This window comes from Rhinopithecus bieti, unplaced genomic scaffold (genome assembly GCF_001698545.2).
Source record: "Rhinopithecus bieti isolate Rb0 unplaced genomic scaffold, ASM169854v2 scaffold_56174, whole genome shotgun sequence".
NCBI classification, from domain to species: domain Eukaryota; kingdom Metazoa; phylum Chordata; class Mammalia; order Primates; family Cercopithecidae; genus Rhinopithecus; species Rhinopithecus bieti.
Genome location: NW_016824749.1, coordinates 5,284,509 through 5,303,440, shown reverse-complemented (window position 1 = coordinate 5,303,440; position 18,932 = coordinate 5,284,509). Strand labels below are relative to the sequence as shown.

Here is an 18,932-nt window from a genome sequence, read left to right as displayed (position 1 = left end):
AAGGAAGGAAGGAAGGAAGGAAGGAAGGAAGGAAGGAAGGAAGGAAGGAAGGAAGGAGAGAAGCAAGCATGGGTTAGAGAATTCATTGAACATCAAAGCCCTTCAGACCAACATTTTAGAACACCTAGGTGGCAGGGGACTCCATCAGAGCTTCTAGAGAGAAGCAGCAGCTGCAGCAGTGAAGGGGTATAAAGATGATGCTAGACCTGTTGACAGTATTGGAAGTGAGAAGAGTATGGGGCAAGGCTTTCAGAAGTCCAAGGAAAAATCATTTCCAAAGTGGAATTCTATACTTTTCCAAACTGTCAGTCAAATGTGGCAGTAGAATATGGCCATTCCAGGCATGCAGAGACTGCCTCCCACGCACTGATGTTCCGAAAGCTTCCATGGTGTGTGTTGCAGGGACAAGTTTTCCTGAGACAAGACCTGAGATCTAGGAAATGAAAACTGTAACGTCAAAGGGAAGCAAAAGGAATTTCCAAGGTGAGGCATTAAAGAGCAATCAACTTCAATGGAGCAGAACACCAGGAGTGTGGTCCCAGGAAATAAGAAGGAATTAATAGGTCATCTGATATGTTTGATTATAGCCTGAAAAATTGTATTGAGAGGGTGTTAATGGATGTGGTAAAAACCACAGCAACTGAAGCCAGAAGAAAAGAGGCATAAACCAGTGCACTTGGCTTAGCAGTGAACATAACGTACGTAGTCAAAATAATGACCATATTAGGGGATGAAGGAAAGGAGAAGTGACAAAGGGGATGGGGACAGAGGTTTCCAAGAAAGTGAACTCTTCATCCACCACAATAGTCAGTCAGTGATAGGTAGCTGACAAATTGATAAATCAAGAAATTAAATATGCTTAACTCCTTAAGAAAGAAGTAAATACCAGATGGATCCACTAACAAAGTTCAAAATGTGTCTTTGAGAAAGAGCCTCAGAGGTAGAGAAGTATCCAAAGACATTGCTGCTGGTGTTTTATTTTGTACATCTTTTGGTGCCATGTATTTTACCAAACACTGTGAACATACTCCTTTGATAATAAAAATTATTTTAGAAACTAAATATATACATACACTTATCAGCAATTCTACTCCTAGCTATATATAGCCAGCAGAAATACATCTATATACTCATCAAAAAAAAAAAAAAAAAAAGACTAGAATGTTCATAGCAGAGCTATCCATAATAGCCCAAAACTAGAAACTATTCAGATGCTTTTCCACAGGGGAATGGACGAATAGACGGCAGTGCATTCCTGCAACAAGAGCCTAGTGAACGGATGGTCCATCACTGCACGCACAGGGGTGAGTCTCACACCCAGAGCAGAGGAGTCAGACACCATCATGCGTGTACTATGGGACCTATAGGGCGTACCAAAGCAGACAAACAGAATCTGGACTGTTGTAATTCAGCAAAGTGGGAACCGCTAAGGATGAGGGACAGTGAGGGGGCACAGGAAGGCCTTGGGGGTTATATGGCGCTGTTCTTAGTGCCAATGCTGGTTACATATGTGGTGGGCCTTCCCCAAGCTGTGTACTGATGCACAGAGCACTTCTCTATGAGTGTTCCACATGGTATACAGTCGTATGGGAGATACATATCACATTTTAAAGAAGAATGAAGGGCACAGGAAAAACCAGTATAAAGTGTGTGACCATTTACTGCTATTTGGATCTGACGAATAAGGAGAGTGACAGTTGTCAGTCCCACAGATTCTAGCCGTAATTCTGATGTAATAATAGAATATCTCATGATTTTAGGATCATTCCTATTCCTAAACGGCCTGCATGCTGGACCCCGTGGGGCCCTGAGGAAAGCAGGCGTGCTGAGGGGCACTGGTGAGGAGGGCCAGGAGGCGTTTGCAGAGGGTGGGCTGCTGGGGTGGATCCAGCTACTCACCTGGAGGAAGGTGAAGCATCATGGGCAGCCCCGTTAGCATTCAGAGGCCACCAGGATGTAGGACCTAGCTGAAGCCACCCAGACACAGAAATCCACTTCTTGGACCAGATCACGAGTGCCCCTCGCCCTCCTCAGGGGCTCCCGTCTCTGCTTCGCTTCCTCCTGAGCTCTGCGTGCTCTCACTTGAGCAGTGCCAGCCCCGCAGCCCCCTCCCTCTCAGGCAAACTAAGCCTGAATCTGTGAGAAACGAAGGCCAGCTTCTCCCTGGCCAGGGCCAGAGGCCAGTGACACCGTTTGGATGTTTATCCCCTCCGAATCTCATATTGAGATGTACCCCCCAGTGTTGGAGGTGGGGCCTGGTGGGGGCTGTTTGGGTCACGGGGACAGATCCCTCATGGCTTGGTGCTGTCCTCAAGACACTGAGTGCTCTGAGATCTGGTTGAGTAAAAGTGTGTGGCCCCTCCTCTCCCTTGCTGTCATGCTCCTGCTCTGGCCCTGTCACAGGCTTGCTCCTAGTTTTCCTTCCTCCATAAGTGAAAAGTCCCTGAGGCCTCCCCGGAAGCGGAGTAGATGCTGGCGCCATGCTTCCTGTACAGCCTCCAGAAGGATGAGCTACTTAAATCTCTTTTCTTTATAAGTTATCAGCCTCAGGTATTCCTTTATAGCATTGCAAGGAGGGCCGAACACAGTCAGCAAATGGAGTAAATGATAGCAGCTCCCCCGTCCAGCAGCAGCCTGGCCCAGCGGCTGCAGTTCCTGTTTATGTTTATGATGTTGTTATATGGTGATGTCTTTAAATTGAGATCCACAGAAGGGACTGGCCTTGAGGACAAAGACACTCAAGACGCCTCCCTGTGAGGAAGTCCCCTCCCTTGGATGTAGTGATTCAGACCAGCAGGAGGTGGAGAGGATCGGTGCCAGCACCCAGGTGGTGACGCAGCCATCCTCTGGTGTTTGAGTTGGGTTGTAACCAACAGTCGGTACATTTGGTTTCACAGTCCATCGCCTCCCTGCCATTTAGACCTAACTAACATCAGAAGATTTATTTTTTTATAGCTTAAAATATAAGGGTTACTAAAAAGGCAAGGGTGAGAGGTCATAAAAATAGACCTGGGCCTAAAAACATGCGGGAAACAAACGTGTGTTGGGGGGTCTGCGTGTAAGACCCTTTGCCTGAGAAGCCTCCCGTTCCTGTAGTTGCTGTTCAGTTTCTCTTACTGTCCGCATTAAGAATATTGAATCTGCCTCTTTGTCGAGTACAGCTCTCAGTACTTTGTCATTGCATGGCGAACATTAGATGATGATAAATAATGGAAATAACCTTTACAATAATGCAAAGAAATGTAATCCAGCCAGACAGGTGTCGGTACTAGAAAGAAAATGAACCATAAAACACCCGTGATGCTATACATTTCCAGAGAAATAGTTCGGGAGCCAGCCAGTGTCTTGCAGAAGCCCGTCCCAGATCTCGGGAGGCAGGTGTCTGGCGAGGGCGTAACTGCTGAGGACCCCCAGCTGTGCTGGCCCTGGTCCATGGACGACGCAGACTGTGGAAACATCGACCTTGCTCCTAAAAACTGACTGCAGGAGAAACAATGCAGCTTGGGTAGCCCTCAGAAAACATCATGATTTTTCCAAAACCTCGAACAACAGTGGATAATTTCTAGCCAAAGGACAAGCAAACTCCATGAAGAGGGAAGAGAAATGCCAGCCAGTGGGTCCTGGCCTGTCTGAGACAGCCCAGAGTCCAGCACTTCAGACATCTCCAGGGTGTCTCAGGGAAAGGCAGGTAGTGACGTGGCAGGGGACTGGAACTTGGAGGAGTGGACTCTGCCGCGGGGTCACTGAGAACTGGGTCCCTCATGGCCGGTGCCCCTTCCCTTGACAGATTCCATGCAGACTGTGGACCCCTGAAGTGGACAGGCGCTCTGGCCATGCCCTGCGAGGACGAAAGCCCTCCCTCAGTGACCTGCAGGTTTCAAGGGGCTTCCCCCCCCCCCACGGTCACCCCCATGTCCTTCATCTTGCAGCTGTTTCATTATGTCCACCCTGACATTGAACTGTGTGGAGTATGACCCCCCCGGCCCCACCCCAGCGACTCACTGAAGGTGAAAGAGATTCCCACGAGGCATGCAGGTGTGACGCCTGTTTCCCAGGGGCCTGGGAAGGCCCGCCCAGCACACAGCCTGGAAACGCCCGGAGCTTCATTTCGGGCACCACCACAGGCTCTTCTCCCAGCGGGATTGTCTGCCTTGCTTTCTCCCAGATCCATGCTGTCCAGTGTGGGACCCCCAGCCACAGGCGACTGTTTACTTTTAAATTAGTTAAAATTAAATAATATTAAAATTCAGTTCTGCAGTAACATGAGCCAAGCCCTGTAGACTTATCAGGTGGCACGGTCAAGCAGCATCTCCGTCCCCCAGGAGCCTCTGCACGGCTCTGATGTGGACCTTCCCTCCCCAGCTACTGCCCGGTCTCCAGCTCCTCTCACCCCCTCCTTTCCTGGGTTACCCAAGAAGCTGCCAATCCCTCCCACGCTGTCCTGCTGAGCGTGACACACTGCCAGAACTGGAGCCAAGTCCTCCCCATGCCCTGTTGAGCCCACAGGGCTTCCCTTTAATAGGTGTCACCGGCCCACAGAAAGAAGCATTGGACATAACTCATTCCTTTCTGGATTTGCCTATTTTTATCTTCCTTAGTAGCTTGTAGATTGCATAAAGCCAGTGACTGCCAGCCATGATTTGGGGCCTGCCTGCATGGGATTCTACACATCATGGAAATGTTTCTGGAGAGCATGAGTTACCCTTGGGAACACGGTAGGGGGAAAGCCTGCCGTCCCCATCATCGTGTGGTCATGAATGACACTCCCTGGGCCCTGTCTGGGCACTGCCAGGTGTGGGTGATGTGTCCTGCATTCAGCAAAGAGGCTAGCATCAACGCTGCAGTGCCTGAGTGCTGAGTGGAGACACAAGGGCCCAGACAGAAGCCTTTCCCTCAGCAGCTGCCTGGCAAGGCTGCTGGGAAGATACCATGGAGAAGCTGTGGCCCGGAAGATGAATAGTGTTAAAACAGTGACGGGTGATGAAAAGGCCACTGCAAATACAACCAGAGCGAAGGGAAAATCAGGGAGAGGTGGGGAGAGGCCTGGAGAGGGAGCCGGGCAACACCTGCCCTTGACAATTACGTTTGCATCTGTGTTTGGAGATGAAGTCAGCCTCTCGTTTCCCTTTCTCTGACTTTTCTTCTCTGGTTTTGGCATCAAGATTTTACCAGTTTTGTAAAATGAGTTTCTGTATTCTCTGTAGATGGTTCTTATCTGTTCATTTAATTATTGATAGAATTCATTTCTAAAGTAAGGTAGATTTTTTTCAACTATGCTTTCTTCCAGTTACTGTTCTTTCCCAGAAGTATCCATGAACCTGTTTCCACGCCAACAACAGATGCAACTTGGGCCTGTTTTGTGCTGTAGATAATAGGATGCCGAGTCTGGCTTCTTTTGTTCATCACTGTGACTCTGAGATTTATTCCATGACCATTTGGGTGCCATGACGGCTTGCCCTTCTATCACTGGCACTCATTGGGCTTCCAGGGCAGGGCAACCATGAGTCATACTCCTTTGAACATTCTTACAGATGCGTTTTGTGAACACATGAATAATTGTTGTTGGGTATTTACACAAATAAATGTCCACTCATTTACTGGAGTGGAATTGTTGTTGTGTAATGTATCTATATGTTCAGCTGTAAGAAATGCTCACCATTTCCCCAAGTGATGGCACGAATTTACATCCCGCCAGAAGTGCAGGGGAATTTTGGTTTTCCCACATTCTCCGTGACACTTCCTATTGCCTGTTGGCCGTGTCTTGGCCTTGCTGGAGGGTCCATGCATGTTCTAAGCATCCTGGGTTGGGCACGTGTGCACACACAGCATGCCTGGCCTCAGGAGGAGGGGCCTCCTCTCTTCCCCTCCTCCTTCTCACTTGTCAGCCACAGTGTCTGCCCTGTGGACAAGGTGTGGTTGGCAGGAGCAGATAGGGGACAGAGACGTCACAGTCGCCCCCAACTCAGATTGTCACAGGAGGCTCGTACTCTCGTACACAGCTTGCTTTCTCATCTGGGCATTTGGCAGGTTCTTCTCAGGCCCACACTCACCTTCACATGCCCAGCTTCAGCCTGCTGCACAGGCCCTGTGTGTCCCTCCACTTGCCCCTCAGTTGGGCTCTACTGGACGGGACCTAAGACCATGTCTGGTCTCTAGGGACCGCGTCAGCCTTTGTTCCTGGACCAGCCAGGGCCTGGCCATCTCCACAGAGCCGCACCCTCCTGGCCCCACCCCTGAGACTGCTGGCCAGCCATTCGCCTTGCAGACTCTCCAGGCAGGAACCGGCTGGCCATCCACCCGCAGTGCTGGACATGCATGGAGCCCACAGTGTCCCGTGGCAGCTGCACCCCTGCAGACTGAGTGAAAAACAAATGCCTGCCTTCTGTGGACGGAACCCAGGCTGAGCAACTGTCAGTCCTTCCAAATGCTTCTCAGCCTCCAAACCCTTTGTGAAGGCACAGGCTTTGAGGCATCTAAGCTGGTTCTGCTCTCTTATTTAGAAAACAGGCAAAGGCTGCTGGGTTGGGGGCGGGGAGGTCCCTGTCACCATCCTAGGGTGTGTCTCTTTTGATGTGGAGCCTGGGGTGGAGCTTCCAGCTGGACCTCCTGTTACAGAGAAAGTGAGCAGAAGAAAGAAGGAGGGAGGGAGGAAGGGGGAGGGAGGGAAGAAAAGGGGAGGAAGGAGGGAGAGAGGAGGGAGGGAAGACCGAACGAGGAGGGAGAGAGGAAAGAGGGAGGAGGTAGGAAGGAGGGAGGGAAGAGGAAGGAAGAAGAGAGGAAAGAGGGAGGAAGTAGGAAGGAGAGAGGGAAGATGGAGGAAGGAGGGAGGGAGGGAAGGGGGAGGGAGGGAAGAGGTAGGAAGGAAGGAGGGAGGAGGGAGAAAAGAAGGAGGAGTTAGGAAAGAGGGAGGGAACAGGGAGGAAGGCAGGAGGAAAGAGGGAAGAAGTAGGAAGGAGTGAGGGAAGAGGGAGGAAGGAGGGAGGAAAGATGGAGGAAGAAGGGAGAGAAGAGGGAGGGAGGAGAGAGGAAAGATGGAGGAAGGAGGGAGGGAAGGGAGGTAGGAAGGAGGGAGGGAAGAGGGAGGGAGGAGGGAGGAAAGAGAGAGGAGGTAGGAAGGAGGGAGGAAAGAGTGAAGGAGATAGGAAAGGGAGGAGGTAGAAAGGAGGGAGGGAGGAGGGAGGGAAGAGGGAGGAAGGGAGAAAAAAGGGAGGAAAGAGGGAGGGAGGGAAAAAAGGAGGAAGGAGGGAGGGAGGAAGGAGGGAGAGGAGGAAGGAAGGGAGGAGGGAGGGAGGGACAGGCCTTCAGCATGCCAGCATGTGCTAAGATACATTCTTCGATAAACCAGGGACCTCAGGTAGGCGTGAGAAGGGGAGACACGAGGGAACTTGGCCACTCCCCCAACTAGAGCAAGACCTGGATCCACCAGGTGCATCAGAAGGAAGCAGGGCCTAGAACCCACTCCCAGACCTCTCTGCCACCTCCACAAGAAGCCACTCCCTTCAGATAAAACCATTCTCCAAAATGTGGCCAATCTGCAGGGCAGGGGTTCCACCAGAGAGAATTGCTAGGGGGTTTCAGCACTAAACACTAACACCTATGGAACGTAAATTGACTTTGTCCCTCCACAAACTGGTCATTTCTCATCACGAAACCATGAGCAGCATGACCTTTACATGTAGATCAACAGCTCTTGGTCCTTTGACAACCAGTTCCTTTGACTTGGCCACTTGGTAGTGACCATTCTACCTAAGGATGTGTGACCCAGAGGTGGTACAAGGTGGCTGGACCTCAGTTCAGATGGTGACAACTTCAGCCAAAGCACATTTGTTCTGGCTGGCTGTCCTCTGCTTCTGTAACTTTTATTTCCTCAGTGTGAACAGCACTGCACTTGAGGGACTGGAAGGGGGTGCTTCTGTAACTGTCATTGCTATGGCACATGTTTCCTTTTGCTCTTCAATTTAAAATTCAGGTCTTCTACATATCTTTGCAACTAGGGAAGAGAAAGCAGGTCTTTTAATTCCAGAACCGCAGTGCACACATCACGCTCCAATGTAGGCTGTGCAGGAGCTCAGCACCTGGAGGGTTTCAGGTTGCAGGACATCTCCCTTGGGGGCTGTGTCTGATGCCCTGCAGCCAGCCCTGCTGATGGAGCCTGGCTGCTTCCTGCGTTCCCAATGATGAGCCCTTGTGCCCTGGGCTGTTAAGGCTCTGCCTCTGCTGTGAGCTGAAACGCTTTCTCTGAAGAGCCCTCGTGGTGCAGAAATAGTGTCTTTGGGTCCTGCTGAGCCCCTACCCCCAGCCCACCGCTGGCACAAGGTGCAGGCACCAGGCGCTACTTGGGGCTTCCCCAACCACCTGCATTTTCTAACCACCTGCACTTATTTTCCAACGAAAGGCCAATAAAGAAAGTCACAAACTTCACTTGCAGCCTGTCGGCAAGAGGGCAGGGAAGGAAAAGCCCAGCCACAAGAAATAACAATCTTGACAAACTTTTTTGCACCTACACACAAAGCCTTGCCTTCAGCTCAGAGACTCTTGGACTCAGGTCAAGTTGCCCTGCCCTCATGCACAGCAAAAACCCTTGTCAAAGAGCCGGGAGCTTTCATCCAGCAGCCGTCAGGATGGAAACATGTCTTCCCATTTGCACCCTGTCAAAGGAATGAGCACGCTGTTTCGCAGCCACAGTTATCCATTTTCTGAAACAAAAGGTTCACGTCAGGTAATCACCTTCATTAGACCATGTTGTGTGTTTTGTGTATGTAAATGATGTCTCTGCCTTGTGGGATTGGGCACCCCAGGAACTCTGGCTTCTATGACACGCAGATGCCGAGTGACATTGCTGAAGGCAGCCTGCTTGCTAAGGCTGCATCTGTTTGCTGTTTCTGACATCTCCAGCGATCCGGCCCCTAACACACCACATTCCCTCGGTTTCTTGTTAGAGCCAAACATATAAACCTGTGGATTGAGTTCCCCCAGCATGGAGAATGAGAATAAAGAACAAATGTGATTCTCAAGCAGACACGCCAGCTTGGGCATGAGAGCTCTGGTGCGTGTGTGTGCAGAACCTGCAGAGTTGGGCCAGAACTGAGGTCAACAGGTAGCCCTATGCCACTGCCTTCCTCCTCAACACCACCAGAGAGACTGGGACTGTGCCCCAGTTAGAGAAGTATCGTATTCCTCCCATCCCCCCAGAGCCCAGCCCAGGCCCCAGGGAGACCACAACACACAAGAGAGACATGGGCTCTACCTCGGGGAGCTTACCAGTGAGCAGGAAGGCAACTATTCCACAAGTGGGTACTCAGATGTGTGAGCCCTCATGAGCTCAGGAAGCCCAGCATGGGTGTTCCCACAGGGGTCAGGGAATGCTGCTGGCAGGTGCCCGGGCAGCTGTAGTGACTCCGCCTTCCTCTCCACACCCCTTTGCGTAGCCATGGAGATAGCACTAAGGCTGGTGATTATGGCAGGGACACAAAGCCATGACCCTAATGAGCGATGGCTCTTTGAGTTAGCGCTAAGGAAAGGCAATTAGAGGAAATTGTGTTCTAAGATGTGGGCCTGTGTGGGAGCGCTGCTGCATGAAACAGACTGGGCTCATCGCAAGTTCATTCATTCATTCATGTATTCATTCATTGTCCTGAGAGGCTTCCATTTTGCATCCCTTTACCTCTGCTCCCTCCAGCATTGTCCACAGTGAGCTCTCAAGCTCAGTTCCAAGATAAAAAGTTGGGGAGGAAAAAAACCAAAAACTAGCTTTTAGGATCCAAAAGCGAGGGGAGTGAGAAGGAAGCCAGGCATCCCTTCCCCACACGGCACAGACTTCCAGAGCTCAGAGACCGTGGAAGATGCAGGCTCATGTCATGAGTCATCTCTGAGTGTGAGCCTTTCTGGTCCACTGAAGAAGTGTTGGTATGTTTCAGCTGGTGTGTTTGAACGAACGACATGCCGACTCCCATACTCACCTATAAAACCTGGGAATGTCACTGACCTTAGGTGGAAATGGGACCCGGTAGAAATCTGGCTTTGTGGAGACAGCCATGAGAGTGAGCTAGGACATTCTGCCAGGGTAGTCCTGACCACAGGGGGCCCGCCGGTGGCTTGGGGTCAACCCTCCTCAGCATCACGTGGGCTCCCAGGGCTCAGTGCCTTGGTAGCATCCCACCCCATCTGCCAAATGAGCCATTTTACTCCGGTGGTGCCTCCATGGTGGCCTCCAAAACCTCTATGTTTCTATCTCCTCGTGACCCCAAGAATCATGAATTTGATTACACCAACACCTGGTTATGTCATTGAGCACTAAGGAATATAGCTGTTAGTTTTATATCAAATGATTTTATTGATGGATGAATTTTACTAACGCCAGCCATGTCCAGGGTGGGGACGGTCAGGAAGTGAATGACTCATGGCCACGGCAGGCAAGGCAGCTGAAGAGGAAGGTCTCAGGCGTCCTCCAGTGGGTTTCATGATCTTATGCCGGAGTTTCTCTAGGGGAAATGAGAGCTGTCATTGCCTTCTGCACACCTCCAGTGGGTAGCAGAGATTCAACAAGATAGGTAGAAATATGCTTTAGAAAATTACGAGTTATTCAAATAAATGAGCACACCATTCTTGGGTAGAAAGAACGGCACTGGAGGAGTCATATCTAGCCCATCCCTCAATACTGGTGCTGGAGATCCCAGACCCCACACTGGTGGAACTCAGTTGGGCTACTCCCAGCTTTCTCTTATTCCCTTGGGGCCAAGTAGAAAAGAAGTCTGTCTTCCCTGCAGTTGTGGGGGAACAGCAGCAGATCCCAGCCCCACATTCGTTTCTTGCCGTTAGAGAACTGCCCTGGTCATAGCAGGTGTGAGCACAGTTTCCCCCTCAGCCTTCTCTGCATCGACAATGCCTTTTTCTGAATCAGCAGCCATAGATGAGCCCTCCATTCACTGCTTGTTCCAACTTGCTTACCATGACTTCCTTTTTCTTCTCCAACTCTGCAGACCAACAAAGCCGTGGCCAAGGGGGACTTGCACCAGGCCAGCACCAGCTCCCGGCGGGCCCTGTTCCTGGCAGTGCTGTCCATCACCATTGGGACTGGCGTCTATGTGGGCGTGGCCGTGGCCCTTATCGCCTACCTCTCCAAGAACAACCACCTGTGAGCTTCCTCCAAACAGAGGGGGAGCGCCCGGGGCCAGGTCTGTGTGGACGTGGAGGAAGCAGACATACCGCATGATGCTGTACAGTACAAATGATTGCCAAAAGATGCCGCGAAGCCCTGGGATTTCCTACCCATGAATTTCTTTTGTTTTTATCCTTTAATTTCATGTTCACAGCACTGTGTAGAGCACCAGACAGACGGGCACTGCTAATGCTTCCAAAGGAAAGCTCCAAAGATCCCAGCCCGCAGGGCTGTCTCTGGATGGATTCTGGTGGATGAATGGCAACGTGGCTCTCTGCAGCCTGCCAGTGCCCAGAGTGCCACCGCATGAGCAATATACAAACAGTCCAAAAAAGTGTTTATTTTTTATGGAACACGGTGCAATAGGCAGAGGACAAGGGACACATCACTCTTCTGTCTGTGGCCCTGCTGGAGTCCTTTGTGCCCCTTCTGAGTCCACACGCCTTCCCTGCAAGATGAGAATGGGGCTGGGAAAAAAGAGGTGACACCATGGCTGGCAGGAGCCCCGCTGCACTGCTCTGCAGATCCATTGGCCTGACCCTGGAAGCAGAGCTAGCCCGGGACCTGCCCCTGTTCCTTTCCCTACACACCACCCCAGCCTCAAGATGTCGAGCCACTCCAGAACGTGTCTACACTCCACAGCTACCCCGCAGCAATACGCACTCTTGGGACCTCACTGATCTAGGATGGGGAGGCAGGCCACCGCCCCTCCCAACACTCCTCAAGAAAGAGCCCCGCGGTTGCTCCAGAAACTTGAGGCACTGCAGCCGTGGGCACTGCCTCAGCGTAAAGACACAGGGGCGCCTCCCAATCACCGCGCTGGCGGATGCTCACCCCGTCATAAGCAGAAACTAGTGATCCTGGAAACGAGATGGGCCTTACTCTGTCGACTAAATGAATAGCTATTTTCTTGTCATTTTTTAAAGTGCAACTCTTGCTTCATGCTGCTTAAGTTACCAGACGAATGCTGAGAAATAAGTAATCACAGACATTTTAATACCATTTCATTGCTGTTTTACGAGTGTTCATTACTTAACAAAAAATTATCTTTTAGCTTTTTCGCTTAAGACTTTTCTTTCTGATGAATAGCTGTCGTTGGGTTTCATTTATACTTTCCCCTGTGGTTTAAGGAACTGCAGAGCCACCCAGGCCTCCACTATGAAATAGTAGGGGGGTCTCCAGGAGAACCGAAGTCCCTGCCGCTTCAGTTTCCACCAATAAATATGATCGTCCTAATCCCCTCAGTGGACGCAGAGACCCCCCTCTCCAGGACAGTGGCTCCGCCTGCAGCACTTGGCAAATTCCTGAGGCCTGGGTCAGTCCCAGGCTGACTAGATTGGTCAAGATGTGGCCTAGTAACTGCAACGTGAAGCCAAGGTTGAGAACCACTGCCCTGGAATAAGGACTACGGGTTTGATCCTTCTTCCTGACACTGTCCTCCTTGACCTTGAACATTTAATATTCTGAAAATTATTAGCACTGTCTTCCCAGGTCAAATTTGAGATCCATCTAGCATGTGTCTCTACTGGATGGTTCACAGGGACTATAGGATTTTAACCCTAAGAAGTAGATAGGGAAGCCAGCCCACACCCCTGTAGGAGTTAGAGTCACCAGCCATGGAGGGCATAGGTTTAGGTTCAAACCAACCTGGAATTGAATCCAGCTGTGCTACTTTCTAGCTCTGTGATCTTGGGTAAAGGTTTACACCTCGGTCGGGCACAGTGGCTCACGCCTGTAATCCCAGCACTTTGGGAGGCCAAGTTGGGTGAATCACGAGGTCAGGAGTTCGAGACCAGCCTGACCAGCATGGTGAAACCCCTGTTTCTACTAAATATACAAAAAATTAGCCGGGCATGGTGGTGCATGCCTATAATCCCAGCTGCTCGGGAGGCTGAGGCAGGAGAATCACTTGAACCTGGGAGGTGGAGGTTACAGTGAGCCGAGATTGCACCTCTGCACTCCAACCTGGGCCCGACAGAGCAAGACTTCGTAAAAAAAAAAAAAAAAAAAAAAAAAAGTCTACACCTCTCTGAGCTTCGTCTCTACGTCTCTAGGAGAGGATAATCAATAAGGCCCATTTTGTGGGGTTGCTGGGGAAGGCACTTAGGCACAGACCATGGCTCCTGGCAGGAGCAGGTGGTCATAGTTACTATCATGTCCTTGATGGGCTATCCCATGGCTGGTCTGTGTCCCTCCATCTCTCAGGGTTCATTTATCACAAGCCATTGTGTCAAATGGGCTTCTTTGTACTTGTCCTGAAATGATCCATTTTAAGTTCAAAGGCTCCCTAAAGGTGCATACCTTTGGATGTGGTAAAGAAGTAGAACCTGTCTGTATATCCACACCCATCATTTCTGTCTATACTGTCACAGTCACCCTAAGCCAGGCCCTTAGTGCCAGATACTTTACCTCTGCTAGACCAACTGCCCATCTTATTCCAGCCTCTGTATTTCCAGATGGAAAAGCCTCAGTTCCCAGGGGTTTGGCCCTATCTAAGTTGTCAAGCTCTGCCGAGTCTTTCTCAAGGGCTTTACCTATGGGTGTAAATGGTCATAGTGGGCACAGGGGACAGGGCCAGCTGAAGGCAGCCATGGGGCCCAGCAGCTCACCTGGCAGCTAGGCATAGTGTGTGACAGCCCTGCGACTGGCTTGGCCTTGGTGGCAGGGAAAGTGACTGAAGGTCATCTTCAGTGGCTGTGTTAGTGACTGCTGTCAGCTGAGCCATCTTCCGAGTGTGTTGGAGCAACCTGCACCTCCCTAAACCTGCATCATTGTTGTTAGGCCCACGTGGCATCCACTAAGCACAGCTATGCCAGGCACACATGACCTAGCCTCATCCTCCCAATAGTCCCAGCAGGGAGGTGTCCCCACCTCCTCCCCAGGTGTCCCTGCCTTCCCAGGCATCCCCCCACCTCCCAAGGCATCCCTATATCCCAGGTACTCCCACCTCTCCAGGTAGCCACACCTCCCCAGGCATCCCCACCTCCCCAGGTAGCCCTGCCTCCCCAGGCATCCCCCACCTCCCAGGTACCCACACCTTCCCCAGGCATCCCCATCTCCCCAGGTACCCCCACCTCCCTAGGTACCCCACCTTCCCCAGGAAGCCCTGCCTCCCCAGGCATCCCCACCTCCCCAGGTACCCCTGCCTCCCCAGGCATCCCCACCTCCCCCAGTAACCCCTGCCTCCCCAAGTACCCACCTCCCCAGGCACCTCACCTCCCCAGGTACCTCCACCTTCCTGGGCTCCCCCTCCCCCAGGGAATCTTCGCCACCTCCCCAGCTACCCCCACTCCTCCCCTAGGTAACCCCACCTCCCAAGGCATCCCCACTTCCCCAGGTACCCCCACCTCCCCAGGCGTCCCCAGCTTCAGCAAGTGTCCCAACTGACTTGACCAGGTGTCATACCCCAACTATTCCCAGGGAACTACAATGAGTTCTGAGGAGAACATGGTAGGGGAGGACCCATCATTGGTCACCATGCCATCTGCAGCTGCCACAGACAGACCACACAACTAACCAGGAACCAGGCCCCCTGACACCAGGACCAGCCCCTCCAGAGCTGGAACAGGGCTTCCCTCAAACTCAGCCAGCTCTACAGATGGCCCTGCCCTCTGCAGTAGCCTATGGATTTAAAATGACCAGTGGAGCAATCTTCCTGCTTACCAATTGCCGCTCCCATGCCCTGGATACCAATGTCAAGTGGAGCCTGCACTGAGATCATGGCCAAAGCCGCCCTCCAGAGCCGTGGCCTGAGTTCAGGATCTGACCCCTGAGGTTTATAGCATCCCTCAGAGGCTCCTAGTGGACCGGCTGAAACGCCTATCCTTATGAGGACATTTTTGTGCTTCCCTCTTCCGCTCAAAGTCTACCTGCATTAGTTGCCATCCGTGCTGACACCTGTTGATCCAATTTGCCAATAGGCCATTAACTGTCCCTCCATAGCCTGAGCTGAGGCTGAACCCTCGGAAATCACAGCCACCCCACCTCCGATCTAGGGATGCCTCCCTGCCTCTGCTTTGTGCTGATAACACTGGGATCAATGGCATCAGGCTGTGGCTGTGCTGTCCCCACCCGCATGACCTCTTGGAAGTTCTTCCCTGCTCTTCAGAGTGAGCTTGGCTGTCCGAGGGATGGGGGCTTTGCTCCCCTGATGCTGTTGTCTGAATAGTCTGCTCATCTTTGAAAGTAACGGTGGATGCTAGACCAAGACACAGGAGGTCTTCAGACTGTGGGCTCCCTGCCAAACAAGCATGTCCACTGAGTAAGGAATTTGTCAACCGCCTGAGCCTCACAGGAAAGAGTCAAAGCTCCCTGTGGGGAGAGGGCAGAAGGGGCAGGATCTGCTGACCCTGCATTTAAGGCGCAGCAGGACTCAGGATCGCAGGGGCAACTTCACCTTCCCACAGGAGTGAGGGATGGGCATGGCCTGGGGCCTCAGAACAGGGTCCCCAGAACAAGGTCCCCAGAACAGGGTCCCGGGAAATGAGAAGATTGAGTACAGCTGCCCCATGCACGAGGAGATGGGGATGGCTGGGATGGAGTTCCAGGCAGGTGTGCATAACGGGATGACCCCTCCCCACCGGGCAGGGGAAGACCCTGAGGGCTCTAAGGATTTGCCCAAATCTACCAGGTGGAAAAGAAGCAGATGGGTGTGAATGTGGGTGACTCCACGCAGAAGCACCAGACTGGAGACATTCCCAGTGGGTGGGGCTGGGCTTGGCTTTCCAAACCCAAACAACAGGAGAGGGCCAGTTCATGCTGCAGGGAAACCTGTATTTGCTTGAGCCGAAACCAGCCTCTACTCTAGAAGAAAGGTCAAGGGCTTGTTCCTTTGGGTTTTGTTGCTGGTCCTGCTGCTGCTGTTTGGTTTGGTTTGGTTTGGTTTGGTTTGGTTTGGTTTGGTTTGGTTTGGTTTTGAAAGCCCATGGGGTAGGACAGCTTTCTTCAGGAAAGCTTTCAAGGCCCAAGGACAACAGCATGCAGTCAGGGCTGAGTCCTGGCCTTCACACTGAGGACACTGACCCCCACCCGCTCCAGGATGCCCACTGTGAGCCTCTCACACTGGCCCGAGGGCGACCTGAAGGGCCTGTAGGCACTGTTGACAGCTGCCTCTGGTCGCTTCTGTCCAGCAGAGGCCACAGACCAACCGCAGGGCCTACAGCTGCACATGCTAGAGGCTCCACAGGAGAGAATGAGGAATGCTGAGGGCTGAATCCAGGAGAGCTTCGCTGGGCTCCCAGGGCAGGCTCGTACCCAGGGTTCCCAGGGCAGGCTCGTGTACAGGGCTCCCAGGGTGGGGTCCCAGGGCGGGCTCGTGCACAGGGTTCCCAGGGTGGGGTCCCAGGGCGGGTTCATGGGCAGAGCTCCCAGGGTGGGCTCCTGCGCAGGGCTTCTGCGAGGGTGGGCTAGTGTGCAGAGTTCCCAGGGTGGGGTCCCAGGACGGGCTGGTGTGCAGGGCTCCCAAGGCGGACTGGTTCCCAGGGCTCTTGGGGCAGGCTCGTGTGCTCCTCACATACTCCAGCACAACTGGAGCATCGCTTCCAGGCCTTCCCATCACAGCGCTAAAGCCATTAGGAGCAACAAGGACAATGTCTTTGTCCTGATTCTGACCAAGGCCCTCTCTGACTTGCATTGCAGGCAACTCCATTGCCTAATGTGTGCCTACAGTCACCATGCTGTGTCCAAATATCACAATGAGGAGCCACAGGCACACAGTTCCCAGATTAGATCTGAATATTTGCCTTGACCTCTTCTTGAGATTTCTGCCTCTGCTCCAATCCAAGACAAGTGCTGTGGCTGCCCTGGTGTCAGACCTGGCTTCTCAGTGCCACTGCACCCGTCCCATCAATGCAGGGGCCAACGTGGCGGATCTGGGCTCCAGACTGCGAGACAAGTGTCCCCTCAGCTGAGCATGTTGTCAGTCTCCTCCATCACCCTCATGTCCTTTGCTCTAGTACAGAATGAGCCCAGGGCTGCGCTTGCCCCAGACAGAGAGAATTCAGCACCCGGGCCTACACTCAAGTCAGTCAAGGCTGAGTGAAAACGAGGTGCTCTGGGAGGTGCCAGATAGGTCCTGGAGGGCATATCCCCTGCACCTCCTACTGCGTCTAGGGGACTGAGCTTTGCTTTTTACTGAAACCAGGTCATTCGGGGGCAAATTTGAATATACATAGAGATGGCAATAAGACATTTAAGAGACAGGGAGGTGACACAAAATCACGGTATATGAACCATCTCCTCCAGCTCTAAGCCAGCGCTCTCCATTCTCATCGACCTTTGCTTATGACACCTTAGGACACCTGAGTCCAACTCATGACTCAGCCAAAAAATGGACAATGATTTGGATCTGTTGTCTATATATGCCAGAGCATCCATATTTGGGTTCCAACTATTCAAGATTTGCAGGTGGAACAAGATGGTCTCAGTTCCCCTAACTCACCTGAGCTAGTGTCTTCATTCCCTGGATAGAGTTGGCACATTTTAAGCAGCATCTGTTTTTCTACTGAATTGGCTGATGAAGTGTTCCTGCTAAGTAGAAAGAATCTGCTAAGGTGGGCTCCGACTTGCTGAGGGCTGAGTTGGCGAAAGGGCCGATGAGGAGCTGGGAGACCTCTCCTGCTTAGCACAGTGAGTGAGTGAGTCTTCCATTATTCTCTCAAGACGTTCTTCTGTCATTAGCGATGAGGGATGGTCACTGTCCCGCCACAATCTTTAATGTAGAAAAGAGACTAGGCTCACTTGCCCTTCCTTTTAGTTCACAATGGAATAATGGGAAGGAATTAAATGTAAAGCTTTGTTATTACTCCAAGAGAAGAATCCAGCTGTTCAGGTGTTCTAAACCAACTCTCCATCTGGTGTGTGTGGATTCTCAAACAATAGGTGCTTTAAAAATAATACATACCTTAAATTTGAAGAGTGCATTGGAAACTGGTCTGCTTCATATTCTCAGCAGTCCTGTGCCGCATCTGAAATGCAACTCAAAAGGCTGCTTTCCTCAACACCCCTGGGTGACAAACCCTGCCTTGGGCTCAGCCAAGGGGCAGTGAGGCCAGTGCCCCACAATCACGGTTGCAAGATGGCCACAGCACTCCCTGAGTCTCACCCCACTGAGACCCCAGCACAGAGGGTGCCTGGCTTTGTTCCCCCTTGCACTGAGCATCCTCTTTGGGGAATATGTGGCACCAGGATGATTTGCACCAGGAGAGAAGCTGGGAATGTCAGGCTTCTTCCAAATGCCCTCCCCTAATGTGTGGCTTCCCCTGGAGCAGGCGCAGCCTTTCAGACATGAAAGGAACCTCCCCACAACCCCCTCCCCAAGGCTTCATCTGAGTCCAGTTCACAAGAAAGTGATGATTGCAGTGGTTGATGTGGAAGGCACAAGCTAGGAGAACATGAAGCCGGGGGCCTGGGTGAGCCACCTGCGCTCAGGGATAACCGAGGTCTGACAACAAATGGAATCAGCAACCGGTGTCAGCTTTGTACCCACTCACAGGAGATACTTGTGAAGGTTTGGGGAGACATTTTTGGTTATCACAACTACCCCTCTTATGGATAGAGTCAGGGATGCTGCTCAACATCCTACAATGCCCAGGACAACCCCCCACAACAGAATGCTAGACGACCCCAAACATCAGCAATGCTAAGAAACCCTGCACTATGCCACCTGGCTTGGTTACTCGCAACACGAACATTCACATTTTGAAAAGTGGCTCTGAATTAGGAACCACCCAGGTGGAGCCTGCCAAGTACGCTTGGAATCCACTCACAGACCTAT

General features: G+C 52.0%; 1 protein-coding gene across 3 annotated transcripts in view; it reads left to right on the top strand.

Moving 5' to 3' along the window:
* SYNDIG1 (synapse differentiation inducing 1) overlaps nucleotides 1–12,173 on the top strand; it is a 205,697-nt gene extending 193,524 nt beyond the window's left edge. For 2 of the 3 annotated variants that reach the window (XM_017862638.1, XM_017862639.1), the window contains exon 4: nucleotides 10,980–12,173. In XM_017862638.1, the coding sequence (XP_017718127.1) occupies nucleotides 10,980–11,138 (159 nt within the window). In that variant the 3' untranslated portion in view covers nucleotides 11,139–12,173. Of the gene's footprint in view, nucleotides 1–1,225; nucleotides 1,305–3,317; nucleotides 6,623–10,979 lie in introns of those variants that run through there. The other variant, XM_017862640.1, reaches the window with a different exon arrangement.
* Nucleotides 12,174–18,932: the final 6,759 nt, after the last annotated feature.